This window comes from Culex pipiens, unplaced genomic scaffold (genome assembly GCF_016801865.2).
Source record: "Culex pipiens pallens isolate TS unplaced genomic scaffold, TS_CPP_V2 Cpp_Un0002, whole genome shotgun sequence".
NCBI lineage: Eukaryota > Metazoa > Arthropoda > Insecta > Diptera > Culicidae > Culex > Culex pipiens.
In genome coordinates, this window is record NW_026292819.1 from 692,577 (window position 1) to 719,344 (window position 26,768).

General features: G+C 36.2%; 1 protein-coding gene across 1 annotated transcript in view; it reads left to right on the plus strand.

Moving 5' to 3' along the window:
* LOC120417430 (extracellular serine/threonine protein CG31145-like) overlaps window positions 1-26,284 on the plus strand; it is a 121,535-nt gene extending 95,251 nt beyond the window's left edge. Inside the window, exon 3 of the mRNA XM_039579472.2 lies at window positions 19,089-26,284. Coding sequence (XP_039435406.1) covers window positions 20,390-21,952 — 1,563 coding nt within the window. The 5' untranslated portion in view covers window positions 19,089-20,389 and the 3' untranslated portion in view covers window positions 21,953-26,284. The remainder of the gene's footprint in view (window positions 1-19,088) is intronic.
* The last annotated feature ends 484 nt before the right edge of the window (window positions 26,285-26,768 follow it).

The following is a 26,768-nucleotide window of genomic DNA, read 5'->3' on the forward strand; positions in this document are numbered from 1 at the left end:
TCAACTGTCAAAAATCGTGAGACATGTCATTTTATAGGAAATTTAATGTCCTACTTTTCGAATCTGAAATAAACCAGAAGAGTCATTTTTTCATTTAGAACAAAAATTATCATTTTAAAATTACGTATTTTTTCTAACTTTGCAGGGTTACATTTTAGAGTGTAACAATGTGTTTGTATGTATTCTTCACGAGTTATCAGAATTTTACAAAAAAGTCTTTTGAAAGAGTTATGATTTTGACCATTTTCGACCAGTTTTCGAATTTTTATCCCTAAAAACTCAATCGTGTGCTTTTGAAAATATTTTTTTTTGAAAGCTCAGCTAATTTTGCAAAAGAATAACCCCTTAGACGATTGTTGTGACTCGTTCATTGCGAGAATCAGATTTTTTTTTCAAAAAAATTTTTTTTTTGTGGTGAGTGAGCGGTTTGTTTTTTTTTTTTTTTTAATTTCGACAAATCCCCACATACAAGCAGTGCACAAGCCACAACAATCGTCCAAGGGGTCATTCTTATGCAAAATTAGCTGAACATTCCGAAAAAAAATACTTTCAAAAGCACACGATTGAGTTTTTGGGGATAAAAATTCGAAAAACTGGTCAAAAATGGTCAAAATCATATTTTTTTCAAAAAACTTTTTTGTAAAATTCTAATAACTCGTGAAGAATACATGCAACCCCTTATGTCTATATATTTTTTTTTTGTTTTTGTCTGCTCTACAACTTTGTTGAACATTGTTACACTCTAAAATGTAACCCTGCAAAGTTAGAAAAAACACGTAATTTTAAAATGAAAAATTTTGTTCTAAATGAAAAAATGACCCTTCTGGGTTATTTCAGATTCGAAAAGTACATTAAATTTCCCATAAAATGACATTCAAGATTTTTGACAGTTGAGTAACGGGAAATGGCAGCGATTATTTATAATTTTTTTTTTAAAATTTTTTTGATGAAAAATACGTTTTTTTCGGAATTTTGAGTACGCCATCAAATCGGGCGTCTAATTTTACACAAAAGTCGCTTTGACAGCAAATTTCTCTCTCTTCACGGTTGTGAGCTACAAATCACTGAAAAACGTGTCTTAGTAAAAAACCAGAAAAGTGAAAGGGGTCGTACCACCCCACCGTCACGATATATTGAAAAATTGACCTCGGATTCGTGATCAGGGACAAAAATTACCCCTTAGAGCAAAGTTTCACGAAAATTGAAGAGGGGTCGTTGCAACTTTTTCCGATTTCGTGTGAGTTGATGGAGAATTACCCAAATCGCTATCAAACAAAGCAAAATTAGATGTATTTTCGAAAAATTACAATATTTTGTAAAATTTTTAGTAGTTAGTCTAGTGAAGTGAAAAAGCATAAAAAAATCGCTTCGTTTGATATTATTATTGTATGTTCCGAAAATTTAAGTACTATCGAAAAAAACGGAATTTTGTGATAATTTAAGTATTAAAAAAAACTCTAACGAATTAAAACGCATACAAAAGTTCGTTTCGTTTGATACCGAAATGACATGTTTTGAAAATTGTAGTAGTTTTGAAAAATTACGATATTTTGTGAAATGTTTAATATTTTAAAAATTTGAGTATTTTCGAAAAATGACGGTATTTTGGGAACAAATTTGAGTATAATCTTCTACTTTTTTTTGGTGAAAGCATTGAAAATTTAACACGATTTGGTTGAATTAAGTCGATTTTAGAGAGAAAAAGGCGATAAAGGATTTTACCTGTCATGACCAAGCTAACCTTCTCGGAACATATATTTTTCGAAATGATTAGAAAATTTCCTAAAAATTAGCTGTAGATTTGCTCTTCAGACATTGAGTTTCGGTGTTGAGGTAAAACGGCCATAGGAAAACATACAATATAATGATGTTCTCTGAATTTGAACAAAACAAAGTCAAATGTCAAATTTTATAACAATAACTCAGCAACTATTGGATCGATTTACAATGCAACAAATGAAACTTATGTGAAATTTTCGGATTTCTGCAACTTTGCCGAAGACACCAAATCGAACGGAAAATCAGTTTTGAAGTAAAGAGTGGTACGACTCTAGACTCTGCATTGTGGGTGTAACATTTCAAGATAACTGTTTTGCAATGATAGTTAAACAATATCTATCCGTATAACAGCAATCTCAAATACTCAAACCAGTCGAAAAATGCCATTCACATTCATCACGTCTGGGGGGCTGTGTTAATTAATCCCCACGTAAAAGCACAATCAGTGCAAATGAAGTGCAGTGCTTTTATTTTCCCTGTCAAGCAAATACCCCTCGCCCATTCGAAGCGAGTGCAATAAAGAAAAAAACAAAGTAAAAAGCCAGCAACAAATTACTTCCGCATTATCTCGCGCCACTCTTCCCAATTCATTCAATGGCACACAATGGCCGTGGGCAGCCCAACCCGGCTGACCACCCGCCCCCAGGGTATGGAAATACCACCCACGCACCTCGTGGAATGCATTTCCCGTGCGGACATTGTCGAACGCTGGACATCAAGCCGGAGAGGAAATAGAGGGTGGAAAATTGCGTTCATTTTTTAAAAGTCTCACACGTGGATTGTTCCAGGTGAAACTGCAAAAGTTTTTTTTTAAATTATGTTTCAATCGATATTTGTGATTTTTTATATTTTTGTGGTTAGTTCCTAAGTTCTTTTATTATTTTTTTTTTTATTTAAATTTTCAAAATTTATTTGCCATGGATCTCTTCACATGCAGATTATGGCGATTATCTGTTAACAGTATATGCTGTATCTGTTGGGTACTTTTCCTTGTTTCCGTTGGACGACTACTGAAAAGAAGCAGTAGAGGGGGGGGGGAGGTTTAATGCTCGACCCGAGCAGACGGAAATAACTTGGGAAGGTCAGTTATTGATATTGTGAGAAGATCGAAATATGTTATTGGGATGATCGGATTAGTTGTTAAAATAACAAAAATCAATAACAAAGATTTGTTCGAAGAATAACTTAAACTGTTATTATGTTGTTATTGCAATAACAAACCAATAACACAGAAGGAATCATGAAGGAATAACAAGATTTGTTATTTTGTGCGGAGAGGCGGAGTTATTGAACTGGTATGTCTCCATAACAAAAAAAGTTATTGTTTTGGTTTATTTGTAATTTGCAAATAAACCTGCAGTTGCCATAACTCCTCTGTACTAGTCAGGGCTGCAGAGTCGGGTACCTCCAAGCGACTTTGAATCCATACTTTGAAGACAACTCCGACTCTGGATGCAGGATATGACGTCAACGACGACTTTAGCTCTCCAAAAATACCCGACTTCACAGATTCCGATTCCAAGTAAAAGTTGCTGAAAATTAGATGAATCCGATGCAGTCTCCGAGGTCACACTCCAGCTCGAACTTCAACGTCAGCTCCGACTTCCTGGCTCTGTGAAAATAATAACAGTTTTTGTTATTCACACTTCAAAAATTCCCAATAAATAAATCAATTCCGTTAGGGAATATAACAAAATAAAAAAAAAGAACTCTCAAAAGTTAATTTATCGGATTAATTTTAGCTTGAAACCCCATTTCATGACCAAAATAATGATCCCGACGAAATTGGTAAAAATTATCCCATAGTTCTAGCCAATTTTAGCAAAGTCCCTTAGGGGGTATATCAAATAATTAAAAAAATCAACTTTCAAAATTTCAACTTTTTAGAATAATTTTAGCTTAAGGACCCCATTTCATGGCCAAAATAATGACCCTGACGAAATTGGTCAAAATTATCCCATAGTTCTAGCCAATTTTAACAAAGTCCCTTAGGGGGTATATCAAATAATTAAAAAAAATCAACTTTCAAAATTTCAACTTTTTAGAATAATTTTAGCTTAAGGACCCCATTTCATGGCCAAAATAATGACCTCGACGAATTTGGTCAAAATTATCCCATAGTTCTAGCCAATTTTAACAAAGTCCCTTAGGGGGTATATCAAATAATTAAAAAATCAACTTTCAAAATTTCAACTTTTTAGAATAATTTTAGCTTAAGGACCCCATTTCATGACCAAAATAATGACCCTGACGAAATTGGTCAAAATTATCCCATAGTTCTAGCCAATTTTAACAAAGTCCCTTAGGGGGTATATCAAATAATTAAAAAAATCATCTTTCAAAATTTCAACTTTTTAGAATAATTTTAGCTTAAGGACCCCATTTCATGGCCAAAATAACGACCCCGACGAAATTGGTCAAAATTATCCCATAGTTCTAACCATTTTAAACAAAGTCCTTTAGGGGGTATATCAAATAATTAAAAAAATCAACTTTCAAAATTTCAACTTTTTAGAATAATTTTAGCTTAAGGACCCCATTTCATGACCAAAATAATGATCCCGACGAAATTGGTAAAAATTATCCCATAGTTCTAGCCAATTTTAGCAAAGTCCCTTAGGGGGTATATCAAATAATTAAAAAAATCAACTTTCAAAATTTCAACTTTTTAGAATAATTTTAGCTTAAGGACCCCATTTCATGGCCAAAATAATGACCCTGACGAAATTGGTCAAAATTATCCCATAGTTCTAGCCAATTTTAACAAAGTCCCTTAGGGGGTATATCAAATAATAAAAAAAATCAACTTTCAAAATTTCAACTTTTTAGAATAATTTTAGCTTAAGGACCCCATTTCATGGCCAAAATAATGACCCCGACGAAATTGGTAAAAATTATCCCATAGTTCTAGCCAATTTTAGCAATTTCCCTTAGGGGGTATATCAAATAATTTAAAAAATCAACTTCCAAAATTTCAACTTTTTAGAATAATTTTAGCTTAAGGACCCCATTTCAAAAGCTTGACCCCATCGGGGTCAAAATATTGACCCCGACGAAATTAGACAAAATTATCCCAAAGATCTAAACATATTTAACAAAAGAAAAAATAATAACAGATTGTGTTATGGACACTTAGAAACTTTTCCATTTGTGCGATTTGTGGTAATTTTATTTCTAAGTCAGTATACCGAACGAATAACAAATTTTGTTATTAGGAGAGTTTTTGAAATGTATAACATTTCCTCTTATTGGCGTGTTATTAAACATTTTCAATATAATATCACTTCAATACCAAATTTTGTTATTTTATCAGAAACTGTTATTATTTTTTCTTCTTGAAGTTGAACTTCAGGTTAAAATAATAACACTTTTTGTTATTTTAACAGGATTTGTTATTGAAATATTATCAATTTTGTTATTACCGTCTGCCCGGGTCTACTGGTCACGTGTGCTGACGGAGGGGCCGGGAGCCGCCTTCGAGGAGTGGGTCAACGCCGGAGAGCCGCGATAATTTCCATTAACATCTGTATCGAATCTCACTCTTCAGGCTTAGCGGGAACTTGAAGTGGCGGCCGCGGCCACTTGCCTCCAGCGGATCAACCTTCAGCAGTAGCAGAAGCAGCAGCAGGGGGGTTTGTTTTTGTTCCGGGGCTGGCCTCTTCGAGGTTTGCGAAAAAACGGATTGGAAAAAGGGAATCAATTAGATGATTGGTATTTATCTTCATTTCTGAAGAACAAGTGTTGCGGTATGTGTGTGCGAGTATTGCACGTGTGCAAAAACAATTTCACCATTTTGGGAAGTTTTTTTTTTTCGAATCCATTGAGTGGGACCTAGTTTCCATGCTATCAATCTGACCCTTGTGATGGAGAGGGTGATATGGGGTAAGATTTGGATAGCAGGTGATATTTCAATTTTAAAGCGTTTCATAATACTTCGATGTTTAACGAGAACATTGAAAAGCATTGTAAACTAAACTGCAATAAAGTTACCTACCTAAGTGATGCTTTAAAATAAAATTGCATTGAATGTTGATAATTGCTTTGAAAAACAGGAAAAAATGATGGTAATATTCATCAGGAAATGGTGACAGATTTTGTGTCAAAAAAAGATTTATTTTACCCCAGAAAATTATGAATTTTCATCAGTTTTTGATGAATATTCATCAGGTTCACATTTTACACATTCTTTATGTAATATTATTACTCAAGTAAAGAACAACCTACCAAATTTTCAACATTCAAATTCAACTTTTTTTTCTGTGTAGTCACTGCATATTTTACAAATTTAGGATCAATAAGTAAAACTAACTTAATCCACCTATGTGGTTGATGCCTTCCTCACATTTTACCAACAATGGGTAATATGAGTGGTTTGGACACATAGTTCAGCTATTTTTTTAGATCCAGAAAAATAAATACACAGATGTAACTTAAGTGGTCATAACTCGAGACATGGTTGCCAGATTATCAATGCTGTGGACTCGTTGGAAAGGATTTTTGATTACCTAACCAACGATGGGTTGGATGGTGGATCCGGCCATCGTTTGCATACATTTAATTGAGATCCGGATATATGTGAAAACACATTTTTATACATAACTTTTGAACTAGTTATCGAAACTTCAAACAATTTAATAGCGATGTATGGGACCCTAAACCAAGTCGAATGCAACTGGTTTGGTCAAAATTGGTTCAGCCAGTGCTGAGAAAACTCAGTGAGAATTTTGGCCACATACATACATACACACACATACACACACACACATACACACACACAGACATTTGTTCAGTTTTCGATTCTGAGTCGATATGTATACATGAAGGTGGGTCTTCGAGCTTTTAATAAAAAGTTCATTTTTAGAGCAGGATTGTAGCCTTACCTCAGTGAGGAAGGCAAAAAAATGAGAATCTTACGTCAAATGGACCATTAAAATTAAAATAAATTACAAATAAATTTGAGGCTTGTTAAAAACATTTACTTTCTGAAAAATCATAACCAATAGATTTAAGAAAAATGTCAACCATTTACACCCAGTTTTTTGCCGAATTTCAGCAGAATTCCGCCGCGAATAGAACAACTAATCGCTCGTCAGAATGAAATGACGAACTTCTGCAAATTATGAGTAATTTAGTAGGTGTCAGTCCATTTTCCGAGCGATAATTTGTTCTGTTTTTTCTCCCAGACTCGGAAATCAAAATTAAATGCGTTGAAAACAATTTTGATGCGTAAATAAAAAAAAAATCTGATCAAAATACCTTCTAAATTGATTTTTTTATATTCTGTTTCAATAAAACTTTCACGTTGTAGAAAGTTTACTTTTGAATTTTGAATTGAATGGGGAACTCAAAGGCTTTCTACAAATTTTCAATTTGGGACCGTAGATAGGAAAAAGAATAAACAATATTATAATGAATTCATCGATAATTGACAAATTAATTTAAATTTACTGAAATTTGCTGAAATTTCAGAAAACTATGACAGCTCTTTATACAAATTTTTACATAAGCTTAGCGATAACCTTACTGAACGTTCCAGTAGAGTGCAAGATGTTTACTCAAAGTTACCTTAGAAATTACACACCACACTCTGAGGTCAGTTTTCAGCGATTATTTACTGGAACTGGAATTTTTCGTATGATTTTCGCTTAACTTTATTAATAAGGGCATAAAAAGCTGTCAAAGCTTTCTGAAATTAAACTAAAATTTAAATTTTCCTAAACTGGACATATTGAGTATTGAGAGTTCCCAAGTAACATTTTTTTTCCAGGAGTTCTACAAGAGCTCTTCAAGATAGCTACAGCATAGCAGTTTGGACCGCGGTAGGATAAAACTCTCTTCAAGACTCTTCCAAACTCCTGAAGAAGTTTTGAAGAAAATTTTATCCTACCGCGGTCCAAACTGCTATGCTGGAGCTATATTGAAGAGCTCTTGTAGAACTCCTAGAAAAAATGTTACTTGGGTTTGTCATGTGTGTAAACAAGCTTACATTATTTTTCAATTGCTGTGATGTATTTCGGTAGATTGTAATTTATCAGTAAACTTATCGTAAGCAAGTGCGAGATTCTTGTAGGAAATTAAACTTTGCGGAAGGGTTCAAAACGATCCGAGTTGACGTGATTTTTGATGATTTTATCAGAAAGCAAAAATATTTTCCTATATACTTCTTATATACTCCTTATATACTTTCAAGTGTAAGCTAATTTTTTTAATCGCATTGCGAATTAAAATCATCATCAACAACATGGATTTTCTTGCACCCGTAGACAGAGTTGTAGGAAATGCAATTCCCTACAAGAATCTTACCCTTGGCCACCTGACAGAAAAATATTGACACGATGTTTTTCTCAAAAGATTAACCTTAACCGATTTGGTTCAAAATTGGCAGAGATTATTGCCTGAAGAATTAAACCAGGGGGTATCTCTAAAGATTATTTTTTTGTCACTCCAATTGCCAGTAATTAAATAATGATGAAATATTGGAAAATACTCGCCAATAACAATGAATTTACTAATTGCACTAGTTGCAATAAATAATACTGGCATAGTTAAATAAATGACTTTTAATAAATCAAACGTCAATTTTGTTTTTCATGCCTGTCAAATCTGTACCCATTTTGTTGAAAAAATCCTTGATTTAATCCTACAATTTTTAAAATTGGAAATTTGAAAATTATTGAAAAAAAGGATCTCAATAATATTTTGCACAAGACTTGTTTAGACGAATAATTTTCGCAGTCAAAATAAGTGTAAGAATCTATGAACGGATTGACTGCTTGTTAAAAGTCATACAGCTTCAAAAAAGAAATGTCTTCTAATTTAATGATTTTTTCTTCAAGTTGTTCAATAAATAAAAAATGATCTTCTGGTTTGTTTGTGTTTTTTTTTAAGCTTAGAATTAATATTTTTGTATCAAACTATTTGGACAATGAGTAAACTGAACGGATGCTCCAGAATTATGAAATTGATTTAAAACTCAATGCTTTAACATATTTGGAGCATTTTTTCAAAAGTTATTACGTAGCATTTTATAAGCACTTCTGATATATCACAAAAACATTTATTTTGCTTGTTTTATAATTCCATTTATAGAATGGTTTATGTTACTTGGGTTTGAGCTTAAATAATCACTTCCGTTAAACGAGTCTTCATTACAATGAATTGGTGTTAAATAAAGCAATAAATGAACATCATTCTTCAATCAATTTAATGTCCATGATAGCACTAGACTTCACTTCAAGCAGATATTTCATGAAAACATTGAATTAAACTAATTCTCGTTGCACTTATTTCAAAGTTTCAAACTTTCAATGATACCAGCTCAATTTTCATCCTGATTGGTCATGGTTAGAGCGTCCAATTTCTCGTCCCGGTAAAAAAATCCCGGGAATTCCCGGGATATCCCGAATAAAAATTATTCCCAGTTCCCCAGGAAATTTATAAATATAAATCTTTTTGGCATCAAAGTTTTGAAAAATTACAAAAAAAACTCAATGGCAGAACCTAACTTGATTTTATTCATTCCAATCTTCTGTTCATATTGTACTAATCCACTCGTCTTTAAATTTAATTTCAATATTTATTCCAGATAATATTTATTTCTGAAGCATTCTCAACTGGGAATAAATCGTGCTATTTTGCTGGGCCACTAAAATTACTTTATTATGGAATGAATGATTATGATTATGATTAAGATTAAGATTAAGTGAACCCAGTAACAAAACCATATAAGAAATCATTAAAAAAAATCATTTGAAAAAACAACTTCTTTACCATATGAAAAGTTACCCAAAGAATGCGAACACATTTAAAAATAAATCGCTTTAAATATTTGGAAACTTTGAGTTGTGACTTCATGCAATAGTATTTCAGAAAAATAGCTTGAGAAGTTAAATTTTTAGGGTAACTTGATAATTATCTGTTTAATCATAAGCTAAACCGGTAAGCCTTGTTCTGGGAAATGTAATTTGCCATGAAAAACATATTTGTTTTATGATTTTTAATAATCAACTTTATTTGTCAATGTTATTATTCAACATATTCTACCGAACTGGTCACAGAGATAAGTTTTAAAACAATTGTAAGGTTGATGAGCATGGATGTTCCACAGTGTTCAAACAATTTGATTTAAAAAATGATACTTCTCAATAAAAAAATTGTATTTTTTATTTGGTACGATTTAAAGTCAGCATATCAAACTAAAAAATTTATATATTTACTTTAAGTTGTATGATTCATAAGCAGTCAAGCCATTAATTGATCATCATACTCATGATGACTATTAAAGTTGCTGTTATATACAATTTTGTTGAAAAAAAAAGCAGAAGCAGAATGTGAATAATTTTCGGTCATTTTAAAATTTCCCGAGAATTTCCGAGATTTCCCAGGAAATTTGTTCAAAACTTCCCGTTTCCCGGGAAATTTATAACCCCGGGAAAATGGCAAACAAATTCTAAGAATGAAAAATCGATTTTGCCCTTGGCGAGAAATGGTTATTTTTTCAAATGATATAACAACATTTTTTTCTTTTGAAAGCTTAACAAAAATTTGATAGTATTTATTCAACAATATTATGGGCTTTTACTGTTGGCCACAAAATAGGAAAACCTGTTCCCAGTTTTGAATATTTAAGATACTAAGATTGTCTTAGGTAAATCTTGATATACATTTTTCAGAAGAGCTGAAAAGTTCAATGAGAACAGTTAATTGAATCGAATTAAATCAAGTGTGAAAAAATATTTCTGATGAATTTCGGGAATACCCGGGCAATGTGCAAAATTTCTCTGGAAACTGGAATTATGTTTTTTTACGGAAAATTGGACGCTCTACTCAAAATGTTATTTTTATTTCCATTTTTTAGAAAAAAAAAAATAAGAGACCTATTCCACCCCACCTCCTCCCCTAGTCCCAGTTAAGCCCTTTTATCTGTTCGATTCGCCGATCTAGGTCCAATACCGACGATGAAGGAGAAGGCGGCTTAATCTTAATGAGGATGGGAAAATTTGAATTTCGGCCGGCTCGGTACGCACGCTCTTGTTTTGTTACCTTTCCCCCATTATTGTTGTTCAATCGGGCCCTTCTTTTTCCTCCCTAATCTCTCTCTCGCGGCTAGCCTATCACTGTTTCCATTTCCATGGGAAAACTGCAATCGAATCATGATCGTGGTAATCTCTACTTCAATCGGCAATCGCAATAGAGTTCAACCGTTTTTTTTAAACTTTTTCTGTTGTTGTTGCTTCTATTTATCCGAAAACAAACGTTTTCACGCAAATCAGCACTATTGTTGTTTTCGCGCCTTCGATTTAGTGGGTCACTAGTGCAATAGGCAACAGCACAGCACAAAAAAAAGAAGGGAGGGAGGGAGGGCTTTTTTATGGGTTGATTATGTTTTGCATCTCCACTTTTTTTTCATGACGGCTGCTGGTGAGAAAAAAAATCGCTGCAAATGGATTCGAACCGCAGCATGAAGGCACTAAACGGCAGCCCAAGTATAGGGGTTATTTGTTTACAAAATCATAAATATGCATACGGGTACTGGAGGCAAATGTGTGTGACGTTATGGGTTGTTTTTTTGGGGTGGGGGGGAAGGCTTATGGTGGGAAAACTCACTTATCGATGTTTACCTTTGGTCGGTGCTGGAACAGGTGGAAGATTCTCCCCCTTACTCTACTCAATAGAGGGTTGTTTTGATGAGTCAGGTGAGCTTGTAAAGAGCTGTTTGCACTATTTTATTTATTTAAATGTTCATAACAGCTAGGTAAATTATTTTATGGGTCGTAACCGAGACATAGCGTAAACATGGGTTATTCAAATGCGAATTGAAACAATATTGAGTTGAACAATATCAACACTTTGATGCCTCTGTACTCTCATGTATTAACTAGATAGGATAAGTAGCAAGCTTAGAACAAGAGATTACAAGAGAGGCATCGACTTAATATGAAGCTGTATCGGCAAACCTTTAAGTTTTTGGGGCTTGCTAAAATTTGGTTATAAATGTATTCGATCACTTTGCAGGCCAAGGATTGATACCTAAGAGCATGCAATGGCACTGACCTTGTTGCGTGCTCTTCGGTTGACGTCCACGTAAGGAACATCCTGGAAGGAGCGTAACTAACTACATCCGTAGTTCTGTTAGATCATCCGAATTATCTTGATCAGAACAGTATAGCTCTGGTTCCTTGCGAGTGTCCTATTTTCTTACCTCCACGTTGGCTTGGTTTTCATGATGACCTAGCTGGTGGCCTGTGGAAACGGATCGTAAACCTTTGACCACCGCGGGTCAGAGTCGAGACGGCTAAAAGAAAGGGGCGCGACAATGTGGGAAAGGGAAGTAATTTGTGATTGTAGACGGTATTGTTTTGATTCGCAGTATGTTGAGTCAACTGCTGTGGATGTACCTGAAACATCGCACAACGGGGTTTCTCTTCTCTTCATTCTCAGCTACCATCTAACTTCTATTTTTATTTTGCTCTTCTGATTCCCAATTCTTCACTGATTCTTCTATTTAATATCCAACATTTGATTTTAATTTTACTAACTTTTGATTCTCTTATCTCTCAAAGCTTTTCCACTCTTTTCTATTAATTGATACTGCTGTAACAAACTTTGTTTTGTTTTTTTTTCCTTAAAAATATACTTTTCCTTAATGTAATAGTAATATCAAGTCTATTTATCATTCGCATAATCTTTTTTGATTTTATTGCGAATTTATTTATTTGAATAATTCTTTATCTGTCCTATATATGTACCTCTATTTATTAACTATTGTCTAATTTTACATCTACTACATCTAGCTTCTCATTTTTATTCTTCAAAATACGCTCATCATTCTCTTACTATTGATACTTGATTTTTATAAAATAAATTCTCTTTTACTGTCAATTGTTTGCAATCTTCAACCTTTATTTCAAACAAGTGAGGTTTGAGCCCTTTCTCAATTTATGGAATGGTTAAAGGATTAACACAAATATTACTATTGTATTCTGGTGAACTTTTATAACATGCTTAGGACCAAAATATTGTAACAAAACACCGCGACAAAAGAAATAGCAACAGATAAACACGACTCAACAAAAGGGAAGATTTCAGGAGAAAACAATACACAGTAAAATAACAACTAGTTTTTGAATTCAAACTAAAAATAAAACAGTTTTTGCTTTAAAGAAAGTTGATAGGCACACTATAAATGGTTAGGCGCTTATACTTACATCAAACCCTACTTAATGTACCACCCCCGGCCGAGTTAAAATGCGTAACCGGAAAAGAAGGTGTGCATGCCTGGCACGAACACTCAAAGCGTGTTCTAGCGTGTTGCTCGTACTGACTCAGAGCAAGGGTGAGATGTAGGTGTAAGGGCAGTGCGTGTTCGTCGGGAACCTGGTGCATAAGATCGGTCAAGGCCCGTTCTTACACTGAAAATTGCGAATTGCGAATTGCGAAATGTATTCGATCACTTTGATTACACTGCACCTACAAAAAATGACAAAAAATTCTGCGCTAGCTCAAATCGAAGGACAGCAGGAACTTTAGGGTCTCTAGAAACACGTGCTCTATGAAGTTTTCAATAATATTTAGACAGGGCCTAATGGTTTTTCTCTAACATTAACGTAGCGGATTGGCGTTTTCTAGAAATGTGTAGAGTACTACTAAACAAACATTTATCTTCCATGAGCGATTTTCTCTACGAAATCGGTCTTTTTTAAAGAATTTTATTTTTTGTATTTTTTAATCCGACTGAAACTTTTTTGGTACCTTCGGTATGCCCAAAGAAGCCATTTTGCATCATTAGTTTGTCCATATAATTTTCCATACAAATTTGGCAGCTGTCTGTATCTTTTCAAAGAATTTTTTGATCGATTTGGTATCTTGGGCAAAGTTGTTGGTATGGATACGGACTGCACTGAAAAAAAATGATACAGGGTAAAACAAATTTTGGTGATTTTTGATTTAACTTGTTGTCACTAAAACTTGATTTGCAAAAACACACTATTTTTGTCATTTTTTGATATTCTTTAGAAGACAACAGATGCCAACTTTTCAGAAATTTCCAGGTTGTTCAAAAAATCTTTGACCGAGTTATAAATTTTTGAATCAATACTGTTTTTTTTTCAAGAGATCGAAATATTGGCCGCAAAAATTTTTCAACTTCATTTTTCAATGTAAAATAAAATTTGCAATCAAAAAGTACCAAAGTGAAATTTTGATAAAGTGCACCGATTTCAAGTTAAAGCCATTGATTGGTAAATGTTTTGGAAATAGTCGCAGTTTTTCATTTTTTGAAATTAGTGCCCACTTCTGAAAAGCTGAGAAAATTCTCTATATTTTGCTTACTGGAATTTTGTTGATACGACCTTTAGTTGCTGAGATATTGCCATGCAAAGGTTTAAATACAGGAAAATTGATGTTTTCTAAGTCTCACTCAAACAACCCACCCTTTTCTAATGTCAATATCTCAGCAACTAATGGTCCGATTTTCAATGGTTAAATATTAAACATTCGTGAAATTTTGCGATTTTTTCGAAAACTGCCCATAATTGAAAATTTGGCTATTATGCCAAATCAAGTATTCCGAGAAAAACGCGTTTTAGTGTTTGTCACAAAATCTCCGTCAAGGCAATTTCCCATAAGAGTGGCATATTAGCCGTTTGGTTTTTCGCATCGGCAGCCGAGTCTTAACACTAATTCAGTGAAATTCAAGTTCCAGGAGATGCGTTGGAGCATCCTCTACCGCCTGGTGCTAATATCTCGTTTTTGTCAAAAGTGGATCTTAGCCGTTTTTTCAATGGTGGGCAGAAAACTATATTTAAAAAAAAATTTAAATCAGGACTAACATTTTAAAAGGGCGTAATATTTAATATTTGACCCTATGGAACTGTTAGTCTTGATTTATTTTTTTTTGCAAATATTGTTTTCGAAAAGATCGGAAAATGTTACAAATGTTTCATTTTTTAACATTGTAAATCGGACCTGCTGAGATATCTACGTCAAAAAATGGTGGCTTGTTGATGAGACTTGGAAATCATTAATTTTCATGTTTTAAAACCTTTGCATGGCAATATCTCAGCAACTGAGGGTCGTATCAACAAAGTTCAAAAAGCAAAATATAAAGAATTTTCTCAGCTTTTCAAAATATTTTTTTAAAAGTGGGCGAACATGTGCACTTATTTAAAAAAATTAAAAACTGCGGCTATTCTGAAAAAAAGTTACCTAAAAATGTCCTTAACTTGAAAACGGTACACTTTATGAAAATTTCACTGAAGTACTTTTTGATTGCAATTTTGATTTTACATCGAAAAATTAAGTTGAAATTTTTTTGCGACAAATATATCAAAATTTCTGAAAAGTTGGCATTTTATGTCCCCTAAAACATATCAAAAAATAAAAAAAATAGTGTTTTTTGCAAATCAAGTTTTAGTGACAAAAAGTTAAATTAAAAATCACCATTTTTTTACCGTGTATCATTTTTTTCAGTGTAGTCCGCATCCATCCCTACAACTTTACCGAAGACACCAAATCGATTAGAAAATTCCTTCAAAAGATACAGAATTTTGAATTTTCATGCATCTTTTTTGTATGGACAGCTGCCAAATTTGTATGAAAAATTATATGGACAAACTAATGATGCAAATTGGCTTCTTTGAGCATAACGAAGGCACCAAAAAAGTTTCAGTTGGATTAAAAAATACAAAAATTAAAATTCAAAAAAAGACCGATTTCGTAGAGAATTGTTCAAAAGCAAAACTGAAATTATAAATAGGGTAGAGCAGTCATCAATGAGACACGGGGAACAATGATAAAATGGCTCTCACAAGACGTAGTTTCAACCAATCAGGCTCATATTTGGGGGAAAGGTGTGTCTACTAGATACACGTCTGCCATGATAGTGGCTGACGCTCCCTTGTAAAGTTATGACTAAAAATTACATTTTCACTCATAGACTGCCATTAACACAAAAACTAATATTTCTCCAAATTTCTTTCGTCATTTCACAGGGCATTAGTTGGGCTACAATGTCCTTTCATTAGGTTTGGCCAAAATTTAAAATATACCCAGAATCCAGGGCTGTCTCATTGTTCCCCACTCCTTTCAGCCCATGGGTAACAATGAGACACTTTGATTTTTCTTCATTAATCTTTTCAAAATCTATGGAAATCTTTCAAAACATGAATTGGAAGTGAATTTTGGCATATTTAGTGAGTTTGAACTTCATTTAATCAAAAATATAAAGTAATTTGGTAAAATATATGGATTTTACAAAATTTAAATACTTTTTAGTATAACTGTTGTTATTAAAAGTTTCATGTTGGCAAAATTGCTCTAAAATGTTCAAGGCAAGTCACCTGCAATGGAACAATACAAAAACATGATGTTTTGCTAGAAAAATGTTGATTTTCGTAGAGTGTCTCATTGTTCCCCACCTGTCTCATTGTTCCTGCCAAGTGCGTCTACAATGAGACAGTTGAATAACTCTGGCTGTAGAGGTAGGATCGATCTCATATTTTGGTCAATGTTAGAACACATTAAAAAAAAAGAAAATGCAACAAAAAGCTCTTTAAAACATGCTAATGATAAAAATACAAAAATCGTTGAAGTTTAAAAACCAAAAGTGTCTCATTGATGACTACCCTACCCTACGTTAGAACAGCAAAATTTAATTGCAAAATCATAAAATAATGTTTCTTACTTAATATCTATTATTTATATTTATATATTAATATATTGAATATTTTATGATAAAATCTCCAAAATCTGTCGCAGGCCAGATAAAATAGCTAAATTGCTTTAAATTATGAATTTGAAATCTATTTTGCAAAAAATCCAAGTTTTACATATCGTCGCTGTCGTGCTGTCTTGTCGCATGTGCATTTTGGGCCAAATTGAGGTTAGAACGCCATTTTTTGCAGCTCACAAAAAAAAATCGATTTCAATCCTGAGATATTCAATAAAAACCGAAAATAAACTCCGTACATTATTTATTGACACATACTGACAATTGCTGTAAGTGCGACAACTGGCCAAAGGGTTTCAGGTCAGAACGCGTTTGACACACGTACATGCCCGACTACCGTAAACATTTGTAACTATAACTTGGGACTCCGGCAACAAAATTCAACAAAAATTCAGGACAATGCACATAATGGTCAAACAAGCAAAAGGTGATTGTTGTTGTTTACATTCCGTGCTCTTGTTTGGTTAAAATGCATTTTTTCTTGGAACTTCAAATGTCATGTGCGACAGGATAGCACGACAGCATTGAAATGGGCATGTCCTGTATGTTTAAATGCTCTTAAATGTATAAAGGAAAAATCTCAGGGTTATCTAATTATTTGAAAAAAAAAAAATGATTCGCAAACAAAACTCAAGAGGCAGTATTTGTAGATTCTGCTCGGTTTGTTCTAGAGGTCGTATCGAGGTGCTCCGATTTGGATGAAACTTTCAGGGTTTGTTTGTCTATACATGAGATGAACTCATGCCAAATATGAGCCCTCTACGACAAAGGGAAGTGGGGTAAAACGGGCATTGAAGTTTGAGGTCCAAAAAACATGAAAAATCTTAAAATTGCTCGCATTTCCGTAAAACTTCATCAATTCCAACTCTCTTAGATGCATTCGAATGGTCTTTTGAAGCCCTTCAAAATATGCTATGGACATCCAGGATTGGTTTGACTTTTTCTCATAGCTTTTGCAAATTACTGTTAAAAATGGATTTTTTTAAAACCTTAATAACTTTTCCCAACAGCCTCCAACACTCATACTCCTATAGGTCAAAAGTTAGGGAATTTCATGGACTATAAGCCTTTGGAAATAACTTTTTGGCCAATCGCAGTTTTTCTCATAGTTTTACGGTTTTTCTAGAACAAACATTTTACAACGTTAGTTTTTGCCCTGTAGACCGAGAAGACGGCACTTTTTGGTCTCAATTTTGTCATATTCGGAATCCTCGGACAATTTCACGTAAGTTAGAAGTATTGGAGTTGTAATATTTCTTTAAAAAATAATTAAATAAAACATTTTTGAAAAAAGAAAAAGATCTTATTAACCCTATGACCAATACGTCAAATGCTGTATCAAGTAGGCGAAAACCTGTTTTACCCCCAATCTAACAAATTGTTAAAAAATATTTTAATTCATTCTAAACGGCAATTTTTCCAATCAAATTTACAACTCCAATACTTCTAACTTACGTGAAATTGTCCGAGGATTCCGAATATGACAAAATTGAGAAAAAAAAATGCCGCTATGGCGGCCTACAGGGCAAAAACTAACGTTGTAAAATGTTTGTTCTAGAAAAATCGTCAAACTATGACAAAAACTGCGATTGGCCAAAAAGTTATTTCCAAAGGCTTATAGTCCATGAAATTACCTATCTTTTGACCTATAGGAGTATGAGTGTTGGAGGCTGTTGGGAAAAGTTATTAAGGTTTTAAAAAAATCCATTTTTAACAGTAATTTGCAAAAGCTATGAGAAAAAGTCAAACCAATCCTGGATGTCTATAGCACATTTTGAAGGGCTTCAAAAGACCATTCGAATGCATCTAAGAGAGTTGGAATTGATGAAGTTTTACGGAAATGCGAGCAATTTTAAGAATTTTCATGTTTTTTGGACCTCAAACTTCAATGCCCGTTTTACCCCACTTCCCTTTGTCGTATAGGGCTCATATTTGGCATGAGTTCATCTCATGTATAGACAAACAAACCCTGAAAGTTTCATCCAAATCGGAGCACCTCGATACGACCTGTTTCACATCGGTGAAAAACTCGCTCTCAACCTAATCATTTTTGGTTAAGCTAAATGAAAGGCATCACAAATTATTCCAAATTGAAGAATCATTCGGCAAACTACAAATCTAGAGTAATCTTTCAAAACAGCATATGAGTCATTTGTTTTCAATGCAGATAGGACTTTAAAAAAAATTGATCTAGAAATAGGTAGCAATAAAATATTCTAAATCAAACACCCAAACGAATAAATCAAAAACCGCTTTCTATTTTCACCTACACAGCTTGTGAGAAAAAAAACTCCCGACCGCCTCACTAAAGATAAACTGTTCACTGCGGTGTACCTCCCATCATACCCCATAAAGTCAATTAGAACCCCGCGGTCGACCGCCCGGCAACTAGGCCACACCAATGTTTACTCGAGTAATAAACCACGAAAAAAAACATCAACATCAGCATACACGGAGGAAAAAAACTTCCACTCTCGTCTTTCGCTCAGTTCTGCATCCAACTATGCTAAGCTAACTAAGTTAAAGCATGAATTACCAATTTTAACGCCTCATTTTCCATCTCTTTCCGTTCTACTTCCAGGTCGACTTTGGGGATGCTCCAATAGGTAGCTGGAATTCCTTCCCATCTCTCTGTCCCGCTTTCTGGTTCGTCAACGGTAGTCAAAACAAAAGCCAGGCACACACACACAGCGCGTTTCGGTAGAAAGAATCATGATCTTCGCGAGCAACGCCCGATCGCCGCATCTTCCCGGGACATTGTCACAGGCAACGGAACGCGGAAAGCGACCACACTGAAAGAAGAACGCAAAAAATTGACACCTGTTGCAGCTCTCTCACACGCACACACACCGAACGCGTAGCGCCAACCCGACTCAACTTCGGCACAGCTGTCAGTGACGACGAAGCGACTTAACGCACAACAACGAGGAGGAAAGGCGAAAAGAAGACACAACAGAAGAAAAAAACAACAACCGAAACTGGGGGAAGGCCAAGCGCTGAAGACGACGTCGACGACGCCGAAAAGGAAAGGTGGAACAATTACCCCCGGGGCATTAATCTGCTCTCGCAGCAGCAGCTCGTCAGTATCGATTCGGAGTCCGCGCGAACCGGAGCCCACACGAAACAAGATCGCGCGCGCGCGCGAGCAAAACAAAAGAAACGCTGAAGAAGATACCGCGCACATAACCTCGTTTCGCGAGACGAGCACCCTCTCGGGTGCAGATTATGTAAATGATCATCGGTTGCTTGATTCGAGCCCATTGTGCGCCAGGTCTCGTCTCAACAGCAGCTCGCTGGTTCTGAACGTCGACGGCGACGAGCGTGAAAGTGTTGGAGAAGCCGGTTCGGGAGAGCGAGCGAGCGAGAATCGCTCGGAGAGCGAGAACAATCTCCCGCAGATACCGCGTTGAGCTTAATCTTATCACAAAAATTGCGCCGAACTAGTGCGCGCCGAGAACCGTCCGATTTCGCAAGTGTGCCCGCGTTGATCTGCCCGAGTCTTGTCGGAAAATTAAAGTTTTGTTAGTTTGTTGGCCACGTGACGGGAGAGACGGTGTCGTGGCTGAAGAGTGTCTCGGATGACAGCTCAGCACGAATCGTGGCGTGGCGTTGTTTTGGTTTGCCTGAGCAGTGAAGGATCCAAAACAAGTGCTGAGTGAAATGTGCTGAGTTCGGTGGAACCAAAGTGCATAAACAGCATAAGTGAAGCGCGCGGTCAGTGATAGTGAGTGAGTGTGCGCGAAAAACTTTCCAGATTAGAAGATGTTTTCGAGGCGAAGAGGGCAGTGATCTGCGAAGGGAAGTGATAAGGGTTTGGCGAAGGTTAGCGTGATCGTGATCGCGTTCAGGGATCATTCGGTGATCGGTGTTTGCGGCGACAGGATGTACTGGATACGGTCGAAGAAGTTGAAGGAGCGGCTGGCGCTAGGCTTCGGTGCCTCGCTGGTGCTCTTCACGCTGCTGCTAGTGATCGACCTGCAGATGGACCTGGGAGTGTCCCGGGGGGAATTTATTCCGTCGCACGGGCGGGTGCGGTTCGCGAGTGAAGACGACAAGAGTGGGATCTACAACGAGTTCCACCGGAAATATCTTGCCAAAAGTAATGCGTCCGGGTCGAAGGAGTACCTGACGACGAATCCACACACGCGCGGTCGGACTGACACTTCGGGGGCGGGCTACCCGAGCAAACAGGTGACCACGGCGCCACCGCACGATCGGTTCAAGGACTTGACGGCGCTGGTTGTGGCACCGAAGAACCGGCGAAATCCGCAATTTTACGAACGGATTGTTGTGAAGGAAGATCAAAGTGACGACGAGAATCCGACGCTGGCGGAGATGCTTGACCTTCGAGTGAGTCCAAATGCGACCAATTTGGAGCGATTCCAACTGTCCATTACCAAGAACGAGTTGTACGCCAAGAGCGACAAGCTCGTCGATGCCGTGATACAGGACATGGTGAGCATGCCGATCAAGCACGTCGTGCAGAAGGAGGGTGGCACCCAGATCAAGCTGATCATTGAATATCCAAACGATATTCATGCACTGTTCAAGCCGATGCGCTTCCCCCGAGAGCAGCAAACGCTGCCGAACCATTTCTACTTTACCGACTACGAACGACACAACGCCGAGATCGCGGCCTTCCACCTCGACCGGATCATGGGCTTCCGGCGGGCAATGCCCGTCACCGGCCGAATCCTCAACATTACCACCGAGATCGAGCGGGTGTGTGACGACAACCTGCTGAAGACGTTCTTCATCTCGCCAGCACGCAACAAGTGCTTCCACGGCAAGTGTTCCTACTATTGTGATACGTCGCACGCGATCTGCGGCAGCCCGGACACGCTGGAGGGATCCTTCGCGGCGTTCCTCCCAACCCAGGCGGACACCCAGCGCAAGGTGTGGCGTCACCCGTGGCGACGATCGTACCACAAGCGCAGGAAGGCCCAGTGGGAAACCGATCCGGACTACTGCGCCATGGTGCGGGACATTCCCCCGTACGACGAGGACAGGCGCCTCCTAGACCTGATGGACATGTCCGTGTTCGACTTTCTCACCGGCAACATGGACCGTCACCACTACGAAACGTTCAAGATCTTCGGCAACGACACGTTCCCGATTCATCTGGACCACGGTCGAGGCTTCGGGCGACCCTTCCACGATGAACTCTCCATCCTGGCACCCCTCCTGCAGTGCTGCCTCATCCGATCGACCACCCTAGAGACCCTGCTACTCTTCCACAACGGGCCCAAATCCCTGTCGGAGCAACTGCGCGACTCGATGGCCAACGACCCGATCGTACCGGTCCTGTGGGAACCCCACATGGTCGCCCTCGACCGCCGGGTCGCCATCATCCTGCAAGCTATCCGGGACTGCGTCAAGAAGGCCTCCGAGGAGGAAGACTTTGACGCCGCCGGCCAGAACCACCTCGATCAGAGCTTCTCCTAGCAGATCAACCGTAACGGTGGCCAATACCGGCCAAGATTGTACATAGTCTAATCACGTGTGTGTGTGTGTGCGAGCGCGTCGTCAATCGAGAGCAAAACTGAGAGTGAAAGAGTGAAGTGAAACGGGAGGATTGCCGACTTCCGTTAGTGATCATCGTGCGGCGGGACTGTTTGTTAGCTCATTACAAGGTTATTATCATAAAATGATAGCGGCGGGAGCGCGCGTGTGTGAGAAGAGTGCGAGAGAGAGAGAAAGAGGATCGCGCCCCAAATATCGCGGTTGTAAAGTTCTAACGTTTATTAGAGATAGACACGTCTACATACATACATACATATATATATGGGTAACTGTGTATAGCAATTAGAGAAATTCACTGTGTGCGGATGATCCGGATGATCCGTTGCAATGAGAGGCCAAAGTTAAATATGAGAGCAAATCTATTATCCACCAACCCTGGAAGAGAGAACCTATTATTGACCCTGTCAGATATTTACGTTTTAAACGATTCTAGATGATATTAGATGTTCTTGTTTTTCTGTTAAGTTTTATCGTACCTTTCTCCCCCTTCTTCCCTTTAACAAAACAAAAAAAAAATATTGCTTCGACAACACGAAACGAAAACAATGCTCTTGAGCGGTGGTTGTCCCGAGCAGGTGGAGATAACAAAACTGCGGTCATGATTTGAAAGGAAAATAAGCAAATAATAACACAAAACATTGTCACATAAGATTTCTTTCCATCGATGATTTTGTACAATCAAAACATAAAATTAAACGGAACATTAAAATAATTGGATCCTCAAATATAATTTTTTTTATATTATTTTTCACAACGAGCACAACGATATTATTTTTTACAACACACAAATTATCCTTATATCGTTTTTCACAACGATAAAGCTAAATTTTCTAAGTACTATGACCAGCCATGCCAAATATATAGATAAATCTGTATTTGACAGATTTTTCGATTACGAAAATTCCAAAAATTTGTATATACAGATTTTTTAATAATGGTTGTATTTCAAAATTTCAACAATTCAATCTGCTTTTAAAAATTTGAAAATTTCTTCTATGGCTTCGATTTTGACACGATACAGATAAAATACAGATTTATTTTTAAGAAAATACAGATCTCCCATAAAACAATCTGGCTACGTTGACTATGACCCTTTGTACGGATTTTCAAATTAATTTTGAATTATTATATTCACGGCCCTTTTTGACAGAAAAGGACCTACCTGACAGCTCTTTCCAAAAGGACACAGTTGATCCATCGTAAAAAGTTTTAGTTTTGCATAAAAAAAGTGTTCAGAAATGGTTTATATGCGTGTTTTTGACTGTTGTACATAAAAATTGACATAGGGCTTTAGGACCCTATTAGTGATAAGTGCGGAAAAAAACAAGTTTTGCAACGATTTGAATAAAAAAAGTTTTGCAAATCCGGAAAAGCCTTTGAATTTACAACAGTCAAACTCCAAAACAGTAAAATGTTGTTCTACTGTTTTTTTTGGCAAAATAACAAACTCCATTTTTTGTGTTTGAAAGTTTTAATGTATTCTTAGTTTGAAGTTTTGTTTTGCTCGTGACAGCCATTTCCAGATTTGTCAACCCCAACAGAATTTTCAAAAATTATTATATTGAGAAATGACAACAGTTCAGTTATTTGATAATGCTTCAATTTGATTAAAAAGGCTTAATTTTGCTATTAAAAGTTAAAAAGTTTCATCTTTGCTTCCGAATTTGGCATGATACAGACCAAATACAGACTTTTTTTTAGGAAAATACAGACCTCCCATAAAAATCAAAAATAATCTGGAATCGTTGGTTTGCGAGCGAACCGCCAACAAGTTTGTGAGTGTGGCAATCTGTCAAAAACGGATAGTGCGAATTTGTTTGTTCGTTGCTGTAGTGTAATAGTCAAATTTAGTCAATGTTGCCGTTTTACCATAAAAGTTAACGCAAAATTGAATCCGTAATTAATATTAATTCTCTCATCAGTTCACTTTGATAATTTTAGAAGTTGATTTCGGTTTAGATTTTGTGACAAGTTGTTCGCAAAAGCGAATGTTTGCCTAATTTTTATCCAGAATTAGAAAATCTGTAAAATTGTAAGTACCTAAATAGTTAAAAATCAATTATTTTTTCCAAAATCAGTTATTTATCACGAGAAAATTTCAGGGTGATCACTCATTAGAGAAATCAAAATTTGTCAAATTAGGCGATGAATTAAACAGAATTTTAAATACGCAGTTAGTTGTCAAAAAGTCGTGAGGATTAAATGCATTTTTGAAAATATATTTCAGGCTTGAGAATTTTGTTTGAGGGACCTATTTAAAGAGTTCCTTTGCTGTTAGTTTAAAAAAAAATGTTTAGCCAATTTGAAATTTTCAATTGAACATATTATGATTATAACTAGATTGAATCATACTCAATTATCATGAGTAACCCTTAAAACAATTCCATTCAATTTTGAAAACTATTACAATTTGTGATATTTACTCAAAGAACATTTTAAGGTTTTGAACGAGGTTTTGTGAAGGTTTGATTCTCATACAAATATTCTTACTGGGATAAACCGTGTAGACCATTATAACTAGAAATTTTATCTATCATTCATATTTTTTAAGTAGAGTATAAATTGTGTTATGCTCATTTTTTGAAAATCTGGCAATGATTCAAATTTTATCAGGAACTGCATTCGTTGTGAATATTTTCATTTTGAAGCAGTTTATGAAATTTTGCTTGCAAATTATAAAAATCAAAGAGCAAGTATATGATGTTCTGCAAGTGCTACAAACAGATAAAATTCAAAAATGGGATTTGTTTAATTTTTATCCAATTTTTAAGGAATTTAATTGATTCTATAATTGAAAGTGCTAATAATTGAGATTTTGAAATTACGAGGAAAAATATAAGATTCAAAAATTGGATGGCTATCTAGTTAACTCTAAAATTTGATAGTTCGTGTGCCCAGTACATTAAAAAGCACCCAATTTGTTGCTTTTTCTCTGTCACTGATTTTTTTATGACAAATCCTGATATGTGCCTTTTTTAACGCAACTGTGTTTTCATTTATTGATAGAAGTCATGATTTCCACAACTATAGATTTTACAGATATTTTAAATCATTTTCTGGCCTATCTTTCCACCTGTTCGGGAACGCACACACTCCACTCTTGTCTTGAGTGAGTACGAGATAAATCAACGGGCAGCGAGATAAAGCTATCAATCATCCTTATCCTGTCACGACCCAAAACAGCAGAAAAATACCCCGCGCCACTGGAAGGAAGTCCAAATTTTATCCCCGAAAACGGGCAGACAGCGGCAAATGATAAATAGTATACAGTTCATAAATCTTACTGTGTAGTAGCCAGTAGAATCAGCCAAAAACAACACTTAAAATATAACAAGAACAGCGCGCAGCGGTAAATTAATCAAATCAGCGCCCCCCGGCAGGGGGGGCGACCTCAAATTACAAATTAATAGTCAAGCGAAAGCATCAAACAAAAAAACTGATTAAATTTGTTGTTCCTCTGTTGTTGAGCCCACTGAGTGCTATGAAATTTACTACACGACGCCACCTGCAGTGCAAAAATCGGAAACTTTCCCCAAATTTTTATTTCGAGTAGAAAACCCCCCACAAAAAAATCCGCCACCCCCCTCCCTGATCGTTCCAAATAAATGTGACTGATTGTGACAAAGTAAAAATAATTAATCATACAACGCGATAAAACAAGTTATTGCGAATTCCGGAAATCGGCTTTTGTGCTCGCGCGCGACAACAAATTAATAACAATCGACGCAAACAGTGCGTGCTGAAATAAAATAATTTAATTACACATGTACAACAAGCGGAGGAAGCGCCCGCTGAGAGAAACACACACACAAGTTGACAACAACAACAAAAAAGTATATCTGTGAGACATGAAATAATATTTTAAATTTTAACCCCCCGTGATTCGTTTGTCAAACCCCACCCGTCCACTCCAAGGCATTCCTTCTGACGAGAAAAAAAATTAAATATCGCCCCCGAAAAATTTCCAATTTCCAAACCCCCGGTTCGCGTTCTGCGTTTTTTTTCTTCTACGCGCACCCACGCGGTAAGGCTGTTTTATAACCTGACACTAATTTATAATTTATTCGATAGTTGAGTATACACAATTGTAGTAGCAGCAGCAAGAAGTGAGAGCTAGTTAAAAAAAAGTAAAGAAAGAGGCGAAGAAAATTTAAGAGTAAATTTGCAAAATTATTTGTGAAATAAAAACGGAAAAAAACGATGTGACGGAATAATAAAGTGACTACCATTGTTGTTGTTCAGAATATATTAAAATGTTTTTTTTTATTCTCTCTGTTTGAAATGATGACACTTTTTATTTCAGATTAATTTGCTTTGCAGGTAAGTATTATAAGTATCGTTGATCAGAAGGCACGGCGTTGGGTAGATTGTGCATTAATCTTTCGAATAATGTGTATAATTTTAACGGTGAAAAATTAATTTCAATAGAATCGTTTATCGAAAGAAACGCTGGCATAAACGTTTGTGCGTGTTCGTGTGTGTTATCCAGAAAGGCCTTCCCATAGCATCGTTGCTCGGAAGGCTCACAGACCGGTATTTTATGAAAGTTATCCCCATAGCATTGTAGCTCAGGAGGCATCGAAAACAAATACCTTATCCAGAAGCAGAAAGACGTTGACGGTTGAGTTCGGTGGATGTGACGCGTTAGAAAATTATTTTGATTCAACAAAAACGTTGCATGGTGCGCGAGTGCTTTTGTGTTGAAAAAGACCTTTCCATAGCTTCGTAACTTGGAGGA